This window comes from Nycticebus coucang, chromosome 9, assembly GCF_027406575.1.
Source record: "Nycticebus coucang isolate mNycCou1 chromosome 9, mNycCou1.pri, whole genome shotgun sequence".
Lineage (NCBI taxonomy): Eukaryota > Metazoa > Chordata > Mammalia > Primates > Lorisidae > Nycticebus > Nycticebus coucang.
The window spans coordinates 87,172,124-87,187,872 of NC_069788.1; the positions used below are offsets into that span (position 1 = coordinate 87,172,124).

The 15,749-nt window shown below is 34.4% G+C and overlaps 1 protein-coding gene across 6 annotated transcripts in view; it reads right to left on the minus strand.

Moving 5' to 3' along the window:
* The window catches only part of VRK1 (VRK serine/threonine kinase 1), a 119,267-nt gene that overhangs the window by 39,623 nt on the left and 63,895 nt on the right, over positions 1-15,749 (minus strand). For all 6 annotated transcript variants that reach the window (XM_053602865.1, XM_053602863.1, XM_053602867.1 and 3 more), the window contains 3 exons: positions 12,727-12,782; positions 5,117-5,186; positions 3,337-3,424 (listed from right to left, as the gene is read on the minus strand). In XM_053602865.1, coding sequence (XP_053458840.1) covers positions 3,337-3,424; positions 5,117-5,186; positions 12,727-12,782 — 214 coding nt within the window. The remainder of the gene's footprint in view (positions 1-3,336; positions 3,425-5,116; positions 5,187-12,726; positions 12,783-15,749) is intronic.

The window sequence follows — 15,749 nt, forward strand, 5'->3', positions numbered from 1 at the left end:
ACATGCCGGAGGTGGGGGGTTCAACCCAACCCCGGCAAAAAACCACAAAAAAAAAAAAAAAGTAAGAATTGTACATTAAACACTCAATGTCCAAGATATAGGGAAGAACAAATATCCTAGAAAAATATGAAGATTTGGGGGGTTTCCCACAAGCCAGTTATGTCACGCTGGCCAAGTCACATTACTTCCTTGAGCTTTAATTTCCATAAGAGTCAAGTCAAAGAGTAGGAACTGACCCCCTTCTATGGTCTTTTCTAGCACTAAAACTCTAAGATTCGATAATCCTGTCGTTTTTCAGTATGTACTGAAAGCCATCGCTGCTTTGCAGTAACGCTGTTCAGTGTTTGCTCTAAAAACCACTTTTATTTTCAACAGTTTCCTAGATTCAATTTGTCTGGTTAAATCATTCAATAAATCAATAAAAACCAAGACCACATTCAGATGTCTTCCAATGAGGATAAAATAATGAATTGCCATCATCATGGCATCTAGCATTTACTGAATACTTGGTATGAGCATAGCACTACTCTAAGCACTTCAGACATATTAATGGATTTAAACCTCACATCATCCCTGTGAGGTAGGTACTCCTACTATTCTTATTTTATAGCCAAGAAAAACTGTAATTTGTCTTTTAGTATGTGATGGGGCCATGCTTTTAACCACTGTATTATACATACTGAAATAAACAAATGTCTCCCTCAATACAAGGGTTTGTAAAACAAACAGATATCAGAAGGATATAAAAATTACATGTATATGTCATAGGCTTCTATGATAACAATACAATATGACAATTTCCATAGGGAAAGAAAGAACAACACACCAAATAAAAAATTCAAAATTCTATCCATTTTAAACTGGAAGAAAATTAGAGATGATCTTGTCTAAACATCTTTAATAAATAAAATGACTAATGCCTATGTAGGTAAAGTGATTTGTCCAAAGTCATATAATTAAGTTGATATAATAAAGGTTAAAAGACACTAGCACATATGGAAATGTTTGTTTTCATAAAATAAGTGATGTATGTAATGATAATGATACAGGTTGAGCATGCCAAATCTGAAAATATGAAACCTAAAATCCTCCAAAATTCCTAAGTTTTTGAGTATCAACTTGATGTTTAAAGGAAATACTCACTGAAGCATCTTCAGACTTCAGATTTTTGGATTTGGAATGCTCAACTGGTAGATATTAATGCAAATGCAAATATTCCAAAATAAATCTAAACATTTTTGGTCCCAAGCATTTTTGATAAGGAATATTCAAAACACAATACATGGGTAACAGAAATATAACCTTTGATAACATTCTGAAAGAGGACTAAAACACAATTACTTAACTCAATATGGGATCTATAAATAAATCACATTGGGTAGGTGTTTGCTTTTATTCATAGATCATTCCACCACTATTTTAAACAGTCCCTTAACCTCCTCCCATTTCTAAATTGTAATAAACTGCAGTATGATTCCATAAATTGCAGAGAAACTTAACACATTCTTTTAGAAAGACAACTCTCCCAGTGAGTAGTAAAATGAAAAGTATTTATTTCTAAGTACTTTCTCTAAAGTAAAAATGTTGATGTATACTTTTCTAGTGACTTGGATAAAACATGCAAGTAATGGGAAAATATAAATCAGTATAAAAGACCTAATAATGATAGCAGCTAACACTTTTATGATCCTAACACTGTTTTAAGCCGTACATACATGTTAATTCCAATGAGTTACAAGGAAAAGTAAGGATTTCTGAAGGGGAGGGAGTTGTAATCTTACTTCCTATTTCTTTACTTTTGTAAGAACTGTAAAGATTATTTTTTAGTTTCAACTTAAAAATAAATCAATACCCTATACATAACTAATATTCTCCTTTTGAAGGAGTCATATCTAGGAACCTAATTTTATAGTAGAAAGAGGCTGGCTGAGAGGTAAGGTCACCACTAGCAAATGGTGAGTTTAGACTTAGGCTCGACTGTGTCTGGTTCCAGTCACTGAATTCTAAGTCACCTCTGATTCACACCAGGGAAGTTCTCTCTGGCAGGACCCTGAACAGACAGCTTAGAGTCAACCTTCAATCCACCATGTCTCAGGCCCTGGTTACCTCACAGGAATCAGGCACACAAGACCTAATTAATCGATTATATAACCCTGCCCCCATCAAAAACTGCAAAAAAAAAAGAAAGAAAAGAAACAGAGAACAATTAAGTGTTATTGTGTGATTCTATTACCTGTCTTAGTAATTCACAGAGTGGAGACAATGCATACTTTGATACAGTTGAGTTAATGAAAACTTTTGATACTTTATGCTTAAGCAACACTTCATAAATATTTGAATGAATGAGTGGAACTTCGTGGAGTAGGATTGGTTGCTGAGACTTAAAGAGTAGATTTAATTTGTAACTGGGAGTATATTGGTTTGGATACTTTAAGCTACAAGTAAAGAAAGACTTTGATTCAAAGTTTTTGATGGGGGCAGGGTTTGAACCCGCCATCTCCGGCATATGGGGCTGGACCCTATCCCTTTGAGCCACAAGCGCCACCCCTCTGTTTCATATTTTTTTTCTCTCACCATCTAGAAGGAATCCTTTATTAATAGGAGTGAGTCTAATTGTCTGTGGGTACATTATATATAACACAAAATACCAAAAGGAATCCTAAAAGGCCCCCTTTTGTATAAAGGACACAGGCTTTTGTTTATTTTTAAGAGCAAAAAAAAAAAAAAAAAAAAAAATCAAGGGCCTGTTTGGTTTTGCTCCACTTTGTCTGCTGGGTTTGTCAGTTGATATAGTTCTACAGAAGTCCCCTGATTAGAGAGCAACCCCAACTCTAACACAGCATCATAGTTTGCTGCTATGGAAAGCAGATGGTCTGACTGCAGAGATAACCTTATTCATCTGTGTTGCATATACTCTATAGCCCAGATGAAAGCCTAATAATATTATAGATGCTCAGTAAATAATTTTTATTATTTTTTTTTTTTTTGCTTTTTGAGACAGAGTCCTATTCTATTGCCCTGGGTAGAATGTCATGGCATCACAGTTCACAGCAACCTCAAACTCTCTTGGGCTTGAGCAATCCTCTTGCCTCAGTCTCCCGAGTAGCTGCAACTACAGGTGTGCACTGCTACATCTGGCTAGTTTTCCTATTTTTAGTAGAGATGGGGTCTCACTCTTGCTCAGGCTGGTCTCAAACTCCTGAGCTCAAGCAATCCACCTCCCTCGGCTAAGATTACAGGCCACCATGCCCAGCCAGTTAATAATTCTTGACTAAACTACCTGAACGGTGAATGCTCATAAAAGGAAAAAGAAAAACAAATCATATATATTTTTACCTTTTTCCATTTTTATCATGTAGACCAGACCCCCAATACTTAGGAACACCCAGGTACTTCAGTTTATGGGTACGAATCCATTTCTGAACTACAAGTTAAAACAGATACTTGTGATTTTAATTGTTATACATAAATGACAATTCTTAAAAAAAAAAACATTAAAAGTAAAATGCACCTACACATGCAACAAGAATTCATCTTTATCTACAGAAAAGAAAATGAAGAATACACAGTATAACCAGTGAGAAGTACTTTAAAATAAAAGCATTTTTATTATACTACCAAATTTTGTTATCCTGCCCTTAAAATTGTCTTTAAACGGAAAAATCTACAAAAAGCATTTTTAAAAAGATCTCAACAGCAATACAGTCATCCCTTAGTTCCAGGACCCCTCCAAGACACCAAACTCCACAGATGCTCAAGTCCCTTATATAAAGTATGTAGTATTTGCATGTAATCACTGTACATCCTCCATCCTCACGTACACTTTAAATCATCTTTAGATTACTTATAATACCTAATATAATGTAAATTCTATTTAAATGGTTGTATTTTTTAACTGTGTTACTTATTGCTGTACTGGTTTTTTTGTTGTTTTTTTACTGTTGGTTTTTCCTTTTCTATAAGTGTTTTCAATCGTCAGTTGAATCTGATTCAGAACCTGTGGGTTATCAAAGGTCAAATGCACTGAAGTTGCAGTCAATCTCTCTAATTATGAAAATGTTTACTTGCTTCCACAGAAAGACCTAATTTTTTATACCAGTATAAAAGTTTGCCTCAATCTATAATAAAAGTCACTAGATAGGAAATCAAGGTCTAGGAGAGATGGAAGCCTTCCTTGAGAAAGCTGGATACCATCCTACCAGGAGAATCCTTGGACTCTTTAAAGGGAAGTAAGGGAATAATAGAAGGGATGAGAGTAACTAAAGTTCTCTCTACCTTGATATCCCATCTTACTTCACCAATTATGGCATTCCCTCAGGTTATGTTTTCCATAATCTACAAAAACACTCAAAATGATTTGGAGATCCTTGAGCTATACTCATGAATCAGGGTAAATTCTCAAAATTTCCTAAATTATACATCATTTATTAACTTTATTCTATATATCAATAGGACAAAATCTTATCACAACCAACACATTAAGGTTGTGGTTCCCCAAGCCCTAAGCTGTGGACCAGTACTGGTATGTGGCCTGTTAGGAACTAGGCCACACAGCAGGAGACAAGTGAAGCTTCAGCTGAATTTACAGCTGCTCCCCATCATTCGCATCACTGCCTGAGCTCTGGTTCCTGTTAGAACAGCAGCAGCAGGCGTTAGGTTCTCTTAGGAGCACAAACCCTACTACAAATTATGCATGCGAGAGATCTAAGTTGCATTCCTTATGAGAATCTAGTGCCTGGTGACCTGAGATGGCGCTGAGGTGATGATGCTAGCTAGCACAGGGAAACAACTGCAAATATAGATTATCATTAACAGAGAGGTCTGACTGCAGAGACCATAATAAATTAAATGCTTGCAGACTCACACATCAAAACCAACCTCCCCTTGCCCCATGGAAAAATTGTCTTCCACAAAACCAGTCCCTGGTGCCAGAAAGGTTGGGGACCACTGCATTTAGAAATCAGAATGCTTTCATACAAATTACATGTAAATGGAACTTAGAACACAAGAAATACCAAAGAGTCAAAAAATAAGATATAATGTTCTAGTCTTGGCTTAAACAAAACAAAAATAGTGGTCATTTTAGAAGTGTAAACATGTACATTGTATTTCTTACTTTGCTCTGGTTTAGCAGCTCGCTGGTAGAACTTTAATTCAGTAAAAAGAGGTCCATTGTCACTGGGTTCCTTAAAACATAAGAGTTAATTAAGACTAGCAATAGTTAAAATTACTGAATTTTTTTTCAATGAACCTTCAAAAAAGATTAACAAACCAATTATTTTTCCAAACAATGTAATTTTGATACTTAAGTTTATAACTGTGTTAAAGATTAAATAAACTTCTTAGAAATGTTGAGAGAAATTTAAGTCCATACATCTTCTATTTCTTTCAAGTTCCATTTCTAAGTAATAAATTATACAAAATCAGATATACAGCTCGGTCTTTGCAGAAGTTTAAAAAAACGTTTATACTAATTTCATCTTTATTAAGATTCCCCTTAAGCAAAGATCAGCAATCATGTTAACTGTATCACCAAGGGGCTACAAGTATTTCTGAGATTTAATAAAATTTCAATACCTGATTTAACCAATTAGTGGCAAAATCCATTCCCTTCCTGTTTCGTATTACAGTAATATTTAGTTTATCAGGATTGGCTGAAACAGACCTTAGAGCTAAGAAGAGTGTGTATTCTGGATCTCCAGCATGACCACACACTGTCCATTTAACTGCATCCTTTTTTTTCTGACACTAATTCCCATCTTTTTCAAACCCAAAAAGCCCTTACAACTTCTTTCCCACACAATAAAGTCAAGCAGAAAATGTGGCTCACTAGCAACTGTTTTCTACCAACTTTATCCAACTACATTTATTTCATATTTTAAGGGATATTAACAAAACGATTAGTAAAGAGACATACTTTTACAAAAGGATATTTGCACAAACAAAGAAATAACAACCTGACAGGAGTTTTGCACTGTTACATAAATATGGAAGAGTAGAGAAGATCTTATAATTTTGTAGACTTTTTAAATAATAAATTTTATCTGGCCAGGAAGGCTATGTTAACCAGTGTGATGAAAATGTGTCAAACGGTCTATAAAACCAGTGTATGGTGCCCCATGATCGCATTAATGTACACAGCTATGATTTAATAATAACAAAAAATTTTTTATCCGACTAAAATTTGGTTAGTATTTATTTAATGTTTGGTATTTTGTGCAATTATCTTGTTTACTGAAGATCGGGAAAAAAATTTAAACCAATGAAAACATCAAATGAACCTAACATTTCTAAATTAATTTTAGGATTCTTTTCCTTTTCAGGAAATATGGACAAAAAATATTCTGGACAGAATATCTGTGTAGCTGGAGTTCAAGCCTGCAGTAAAGTATTACAAGAAGTAATAAATGAGGCCCACTACGTTAACTGAGAGAAAACTGAGCTTGAGGTTACTGGAGATACCTTTTGCAATCACTTAAACTACATTTATTTTTTTTTTTTTTTCATTCAAGGGTAAGGTAAGATACCCTTACCTATCATAGAAAATCACTCTATACACATAGTTTTAGTATCACAGATTTCTTGTAATTAAGAAAATAAGGAATCCCTAGTTAAAGCACTTAGAAGAAGACTAGCCAATCTGCAAATAGGTAGGATGAGCATTTCACAGCAAAAGGGCAGTACATTGGACATTTGGATCAAAAATTGAAAATAAGCTTGCCTTCTTTATTACAGGTAAGTAACAAATAAGAAGAGAGTGATATACATAGGCTTGCCATGTCATCAACTCCGTAAGAAGCAGAAACTAAGCAATACATTAAAAATGTGAGTGCTGAATCTTTAATTTATGGACTCAACACCTCAAGTTTCTCCATAACCTGTGGCTCCTTTCCTAGCAGCAATGATAGCCAGATAGACACTTGTGAATAGGCCTTCAGCAGGGGTCTGAAGAATCAGTATAAGAAATGGAAATTCAAGAAGATATTTTGGTAAAGTTACTCTCCACACATTAACTTTTGGGCTATCTCATTAACATAATTCAGATTTGAAAGAGGTTTTCCTAAGACTTAAGGTTTTCCTGGCTTATCATCAATATAATATTCTGATTTATTCAGTTCAACCTACATTGTATCAGCTTTAATTTTCAAGTTTCCCTTCAGGCGATAATTTATTAAATTTATAATAACGGGAATCAACCACATAAACCAGGCTATTATAATAAAACCCCCACTACAATGAAGGCTCTTTGAGCTCATTTCATACTTTTTCTAATCCAATAAACTTCCATTATCACAAAATAAAGGACCTACTTCCTTGGCATTGCACTCTAGCCAAAGCTAGCTATTTCTGTTGAAGAAAATACCTTAACTCATAACTAAAATTTTATTAACATATTTCAAATCTAAAATACTTTGCCAACTCTGTAATAGCCAAGATTTAGAAAAGAAATTGGGACTGACATTTTAACTAGAATATCACTAAACGTTTCTTTAAGACTTCTAAGTGTCAAAATGAAGATGACAACAGAAAAAAATTAAAATGTGATATATTTCAATGGCACCATCTAAAAGCAACTGGCTGCCATTTAAAAATGAAGCTGTACAAAGTTTCTCCTTCCTACCAAAAAATTAAGATACATGAACTGAAAATTCAGGTCACTCCTCATAACATCAGTGAGGAAAATCAAACATCAGTCTGCAAACTTCTTTCCTAAGAACCTTGAAATTCAGATTTATATCAGTTCACTCTGGGAAAGAACCATGATACAGTGAACTGTTAGGATATACCATCTAAAAGCCTGACCTCTACCAATGGTGAGTGCAATTCAAAGCACTACTAATTTCTTATTAAGTCTGTCAGCAAGAAAACACAAGAGAATTTCTTTCTCATTGCATTATCCAACTTATCAATTTACCATTTCTCTCTGCACATTTACTTTCCTGAAAAAAATACATAAACAGAATCTCTTAGTAATCTAGAAGCAGAGAAAACACCACTCTCCCATAGCTGCTCCTTTAGGTCAAGCATTACAACCCCAAACAAAGCCAGAGACCATGGTTTGGTAGGAGGGAGAACATTCTGAGTATGTGCTCAGACATGTACCTTGAATGTGTATGTATTAACTTCACTCCAGTGGCCAATGTAAGAAATCTGTGCGTTAACTATGTGTAGTTCTTTCATAAAGCAGATACATGTATTACCAGCAGTCACCACATTTCTTGACAAATCTACATTAACAAGGAAACCCTTACCAGAAGAAGAGTACCTGCAAGCCCCTACTGAAAAAAAAGGAGCAAAAAAACCTGCATGCACACATGATCCCATTTAAAGTAACTAAGGTGGTTCACATGCCAGATTCTGTCAGTGGCTCTCAACCTGATGCACAGAACAATCACCTGAGAAGTTTTACTAAAAGTACCCCTGAAGCAAAAGAATCACATAAGCCCAAGAGCTGGAGGTTGCTGTGAGCCTTGTGATGCCACAGCACTCTACCGAGGCCAGTAAAGTGAGACTCTGTGTCTACCAAAAAAAAAAAAAAAAAGTACCAACTCCCAGGCCTTATACCCAGAGATTCTGATTATACTGCACAACTAGGCTTGAGAACAACTGTTTAATATACTATTACATTATTAGGTCTAATTTCACATTAAACATCAATTTGTCCTTATTTCTTAAATATCACTTGTAAGTTTTTTCTCTAAAAATAACACGTTTGTTATAGAAATAATGGAAAATTTCAATGTCTTTTCTTCATCTATACTATTTTATAAAACGATCTTTATTCTATATACAGAGCTTTGTATCCTGCATTTTTTTTAGTAATTATGAAATTTTTCCCAATGAGTATTATCTTTGAAAACACGATTTTTAATAACCCCTAAGGTTTTAAATGGCAAATGTTCATAAACAGTTCTGATTTTAACTCTGGAAAGAACTGATACTCATTTTACATGTTTGTATTTAATGAACCATTCCAACTTTTAATAATATAAAACTGTAAGAAGGCAAATTATGAATGGGTCTGCTCTCGATGCAATGAGAGGAAAGGAAGTGGCATCAGGAAACTGATGGTAAATAGAGTAGTAAAAAGGTGGTGGATAATTATAGCTAAAAAATATTCAAAAATAAATAGGCATTTAAAGATTGCTTAAGGAAAACAAAATTAAAAACAAGGACCTTCCCAAATAATATCTAGTTAGGAAGATAAACACATAAAAAACTACAAACAACTAGTGGCAAAAGGAGGATATTAACATGTGAAACTGTAAAATAAAGTCTAATACAAGGAAGTGAAAAAGAGTTTAAAGGAGTCTGGAAAAGACAAATATGGAGGGAGAAAGACTCAAACAGCAGTTACTAAATTTCCCCTTCAAAGGGAAAGTCAGTAATGTTGTTTTGTTTATGGCATTCTTCCAGGATCACAAATTATAACATTGAAAAAGTTATTGAAATATTAAATGCAAAAGAAAAATCAACTGAATATTTATCACTGCCCTAATTACAAAGAGAATATAGAATAATAGAAAGAGAACAAAATTAGAAGACAGGAGATGTGGAGTACTGAATAAGGTTTGATCAAATGTCCTTAAAAATGTAGTTATTTGTTACCTTAAGCATACAGGAACTATCGCTTCCTATCCATTTTTTTCCCTTAACTTTTTAAGTACAAAAGGCAGTAAAAGTGAAGTTACACTGAATCAACTGAAATTCTTCTCCTTACAATAAAAAGAATATCGTAATTCTAAATAAAACACAACTTAAAGAAACTCAAATTATACAGAACAAAAAAGAAATGGTTATACACCAGTTCCACTTATCAGCTAAGACACTGGTATGCTTTCCTTCCAAAACATGGAAACAATTATACAAATTAAGGGGTCAGAGGTAACCATACCATTTGAACCTCAGGATCACAAGACATAAGGAGACCTGCTTTCTTCCCAACACAGAAATCTTTTGATGATCCTAAGAAGAAACTAATCTTACCTATAGATTCTAATATTTTAATTTGTCATATCAAAGACAAATGCAGATAATATTCTGCAATTAAATGCAAATGATCCAATTTAATAGTAAAAACCTTAGTTCCTCTGATTTAGTAGCAAACTATTTTAAAAGAATAGTTATTCCACAAATAAAAAAGAAGAAAAATTCAAAATAAAAGGTAATCAAGAGAAGGAAATTGACAGGAGAAATAAAAGCACTAACACACAATTTTAAAGTCATCACTTTTACTTTCTTGCAGGGGAGAAGCACTGAGACTTAATTAGCCTCCCATTGCAAACAAATATAAAGGTGAACCAAAAAAATAGGAAGTTAGTATTTCCGAAAAATCAGACAATATGAACCGTGACCCCTAAAACATACAAAACAAAGCGATCCCCATGACAGCCCCAGGTTTTTTTCCTAATAGCACTAGGAGTAAAAAGGAAGAGACTTAGACCAAACATAGACCCTGGTACCAAAACCAAACAACGAGATTAGAAAATTTTAAACTGAGAAATACTGGAGGAAAAATTAAAGATGGATATCCCTCATGAAATCCTTAATAAAATATTAGCAAATCAATTCCAGCATTATGTAAAAACTATAATACACCATGACTAAGTGGAGTGTATGTTAAGAATACAAAGTTAGTTCAGCACTCAAATATCAATCAATGTAATTGCCACATTAACAAAATAAAGGAGAAAAATCCTGTGATCCATCTCAATAGATGCAGAGAAAGCATCCAGAAAATGAATAAGCAAACTACAAACTGGGAGAAAATATTTACAACATATATATCTGAAAAAGCACTTGTATCCAGAAAAACTCTCTTATTACTCAATTATAAAAAGCAAACAAACCAGTTATTTCATTTTAAAAAAAGAGGAGTCTCAGCACAAAAGAAAATAAATGAATGATCAATAAGCACAAAGAAAAAGTGCTCAAAATCATTAGTCATGATTTGACTGATTTTGCATTTCAGTCAAATACAAACTGAAACTACAAAGAGACACAGCTACAGGACCATTTAACGGCAAAAAAAAAAAAAAAAACACCAGAAAACTAACACCACCAAATGTTGGGGAAAAGATGGAGCAAGCAGAATTCTCATATATTATCGGTCAATGTGTAAACAGCACAGCCACCTTCCCTATAAATTCGCAATTCTACTTCTAGGTATTTATCCAACAAAAATAGAGCTTACATCCATGAAAACATTTATACAAGAATGTTTATAGAAATTTTATTCCCATATGCCGAGGGTGGCGGGTTCAAACCCAGCCCCGGCCAAACTGCAACAAAAAAATAGCCGGGCATTAGGGCGGGCGCCTGTAGTCCCAGCTACTCGGGAGGCTGAGGCAGGAGAATCGCCTAAGCCCAGGAGTTGGAGGTTGCTGTGAGCTGTGTGATGCCACGGCACTCTACCGAGGGCAATAAAGTGAAACTCTGTCTCTACCAAAAAAAAAAAAAAAAAGAAAAGAAATTTTATTCCTAACAGCCAAAACTGTAAACTACCCAAATGTCTATCAACAGAGAAATAAAATGGAACAAATAACTGATATACCAACAGAATGAAACATGCTGAGCATAAGAAGTCAAAATAATATATACTGTAAAATACCATTTATGAAACATTCTTGACCAGTAATAACTCATTTATGGCAAAAAAAAAAAAAAAATTCAGAGAAGTGGTTGCCTTCAAGGGTGTGGGAAAGTAGGGGTTTAACCAGAGAAGAACATAAAGAATCTTTTGGGGGTAACAGAAATGTTATATATATTAAGAGATATGAGGGGTACACAATATATGCACTTGTCAAAAGTCTTCAAATTGTGTGACATTTATGTGTATTAAACACCTATGTATAATAAAAATTATGCCTCAATAAAATATTTTTTAAAAATCATAAAACCATTCAGGTCCAAAAACACTAGTTCCAAAGAGGTCAGGTTGTTTTTGTTGTTGGTGGTGGTGGTTTGTTTGCTTGCTTGTTTTTTCACAAAACAGAAAAATTCTGGCTGGAGTAATTCTAATTCCTGGATTTCTATATCCTTTAGGGAAAAAAGTAAGGGGAGTTATATGCTAATTTGCCCACATAACACATCCTATTATTCTTTTATTTAATAACACATGATCTTCCCACGTATCAAAGAATTGACCTGGCTAGTCGAAGTATGCTTATATCAGATGGGAAATTACCAATTTTTACTCATTCCCACTAATTTCAACATTATTACAGCCAAAGAAGATCTAGCAAACACACTTAAATAATTTAGTTTACAGAAGAGATAGGGAAGAAAATGGGGAATAAACAGAAAGAAAAAATTGACCACGTGGAAGTCCAAGAGTAAAAGGAAAAAAGAAAAAAAAAACCCACACAATAAAATTACATTAACTTAGCATGATCTTGCAGGGTATAAACATAAAAAGCATTTATAAATAGCTGAAATGTTTTAAATGAGCTGAATACTTTTATTCCACATCTGCATACCTCTACGCTTTCATTCATTTCTCACCAAATACCAGTGCCACTCTAATTCAAAAGAGGAGGGGGACTTTTTGAACTCAAGTTATTTAAAACTATAAGGCTATTTTTATATCTCATTAAATATTTATAAAACATTACTAAAAATATAATACCTTACGGTTTAACTAATTCTAGTCATCAAAAAGGATGCTTTACAAAACAAATACTACACCAAACAAAAAAAAAAAAATCAGCTAAAATATTTTCTTACCACTTTTACAACACAGGGTGCATCACTGCCAACCGATTTTGAAGAATTTGTATCAGCTGTTTAAAAAAGTGAAATACTTAGTATCAGAAAAAGTTAGCATTATTATAAATGTTATATCAGATCTGTTATCTGTTACTCCTTGATAGAATAAGTTTCATTTCCCAAATATATGGTTTTTGTTTGGGAGGTTTTTTTTACGGCAGAGTCTCACTATGTTCCCCTCGGTAGAGTGCCATGGCGTCAAACCTCAAAGCAACCTCAAACTCTTGGGCTTAAGCAATTCTCTTGCCTCAGCCTCCCACCTCTCTGGGACTACAGGCACCTGCAACAACGCCTGGCTATTTTTTGTTGCAGTTGTCTTTGTTGTTTAGCTGGCCCGGGCCAGGTTCGAACCCACCAACTTCGGTGTATGTGGCTGGCGCCGTAACCACTGTGCCATGGGTGCCAGGCCTCCCAAATAGATGTTTTAGGATATCATTACAGTATATGTCATCAATTTTAAGACTGCCTCACGTTTTAGTATGTCTAAAATTGGAATGGATCTTTTAATTTCTGGTTTCTTAAATGTGACCATCAATTAAGTTTGGGAAACTTTTTGAGTTAAACAAAAGTACTCAGGGCCTTTGATATGCCAATGTATATAGTGAATTCCCCCCAGAGGAAAAATGATGAGATTTCTTAAATTTAACAAACCATGGAATCCTTTTAAGAAGGAGCATCTAAAGGTAAGAAACTGAGGGAGTTAAAATTCAAAAAAGCACTATTTTGGCAAAAATGTGTCTGGATCAATAGTTGAGGATGTCAGTACTGACATCCAGAATATTTACAACGTGACTTTCATTTTACTTCATGCTAATAAAGAAGCACTGAAATACTGAGTTAATGATATAAAAATGCCCATATTCATTAAACAAATATTTTCTTAATACTATATGCCAGTTTCTAAGAAATCGGAATTTAGCAGTGAACAGACAAAAAAAAAAAAAAAAATCCTTACTCTCACAAAGTTACCATTTCAGAGGAAGGATTTAGACAACAAATAAAAAAAAAAAAGGTATTTTTTGGCACTAAGTGCTACAGAGGAAAAATTAAGCAGAAAACAAAAGGGGGCAGTGTGCAAGGCAGTAAGAGAGAGTTCACTGACAGAGTGATTTGAGCAGTGAGGGAATAAGCCAGGTAAGAACCTGGGTGAAGAGTACTCCAGACAACCAGCACAAAGGCCCTGATGTGGCCTGTTACTATGAATATGAAAGGGGAGTCACTGGAAGATTTTGAGAAGAAGATTAGCAAAGTCAGACCTTGATTTTTAAAGATTTCTTTGGGCCGCTTTGTGGGAAATGGTGCAGAGGGGCAAGTGCAAAAGCAGGTAAATCCGTTGGGAAGCCTCAACAATGCTCCAGGTATATCAATTATACCTCAATAAAGCTACCAATAAATTTTCGAAGGCTTTGTATAAAAATTATGTAAAATATTCTATTAATAATTTTATTTTAAATACACTGTGATTTTACATGATTTGTTGGACGCATTGGGTTAAATATTAATTTTTTAAAGTATCATGTATAAAGATAAATAGGTAAAAAAGGACAGAAAGATGATCAATGCATAGATTTTGAGACAATAAAAGGGATAAGGACAAGAGTTACATATGAATTCATAAGGTACTCTTAAAAGTCTGCACTTTATTCTAAGGGTACTAAGGTTTAAACAAGATAATCATAAAAACTGATTCATATGCTAGGTCACTCAAGCCACACTATAAACAATGGGGTCCAAGAGGGCAAGGCTGGGGACAGAGACGATTCGATGCTACAGAGAAAGTCCAGATAAAGACATGACCTGGGACAGTAACAGCAAAGATGCAGAGAATGAATGGATCTGCCAAGTCACATGGGTAAAACAATTGTACTAGAAAAGATATTAGATGTATGAGTAAAGGAATACTCAAGAATGCTTTCCCAGTCTTTGGCTTGAGGGGTGTCGTTCATTCAGACAATCCTCTCCTCATCATGAGCAATATGAGGAAATGGAACAAAATGACATATGTTTCAGACATGCCTGTGGAACATCCAAGTACAGATCCCTCTTAGGCCACTGGCTATAGGCCTAAACCAAGAAAATCACGGCCTAGGCTAAAGATAAAAAATATGAAAATCAACAATAAGAGCACAGTAACAGAAGCCATAATATTCAATGAGATCAAGCAGAATATACAGAACTCAAAGTTAGCCAAGGAAGGAAAGCTAGAGAACACAGAGGTACCTCCAAAGAATAGCCAGAAAAACAGAAAGAAAACCAGATGGGAAGGTATGTTATCATCAAAGCAGTTTTTATGAGAATGAAAGACAAATGGTATCAAATGCTGCAGAAAAAAATCCAAAGAAAATTCAAAAGTGATGCTTTTAATTCATGTAACAGAAATTGCTGATTATCTTGAATATGGCTGTTTCAGATTTTCAGTAATGACACACAGAGAGAAACTGGAGGCAGCAATATTCGAGCAAATCCTTCATTTTACAGATTGCTCAACACAGGTTTACAGAAGTAAAGTTATATTACAGAGATCTGTCAAACCATAGGATATTAAAGATACTATTATATGGCGCTTTATGATAGTAAATACAAAATAAAACAGGTAGCACACATACAAAGCAAGCTCCAAATGTGTAAAAGGTTACAAAAGCAAATTACCATAAAATGAAAAACCTACCTGTTTAGAGACAAGTTCCCATTAATGTGGGATGTCACAAGTCTAGGCATCCTACAGTATAAACAGCTTACATAATCTACCATCTCCTCTGAATCTGATGTTGCTACTCATGATATAGCTGATATAGCTATTACTCTTTCATGGCTTACAAGGATTTTTAACTTAAATCAGATATAGCCTAGTTCATTGGCATGGGCTTGACTCTAAACCAGGCGTCCTCAAACTTTTTAAACAGGGGGCCAATTCACTGTCCCTCAGACTGTTGGAGGGCCGGACTATAGTTTAAAAGAAAACAAACTATGAATAAATTCCT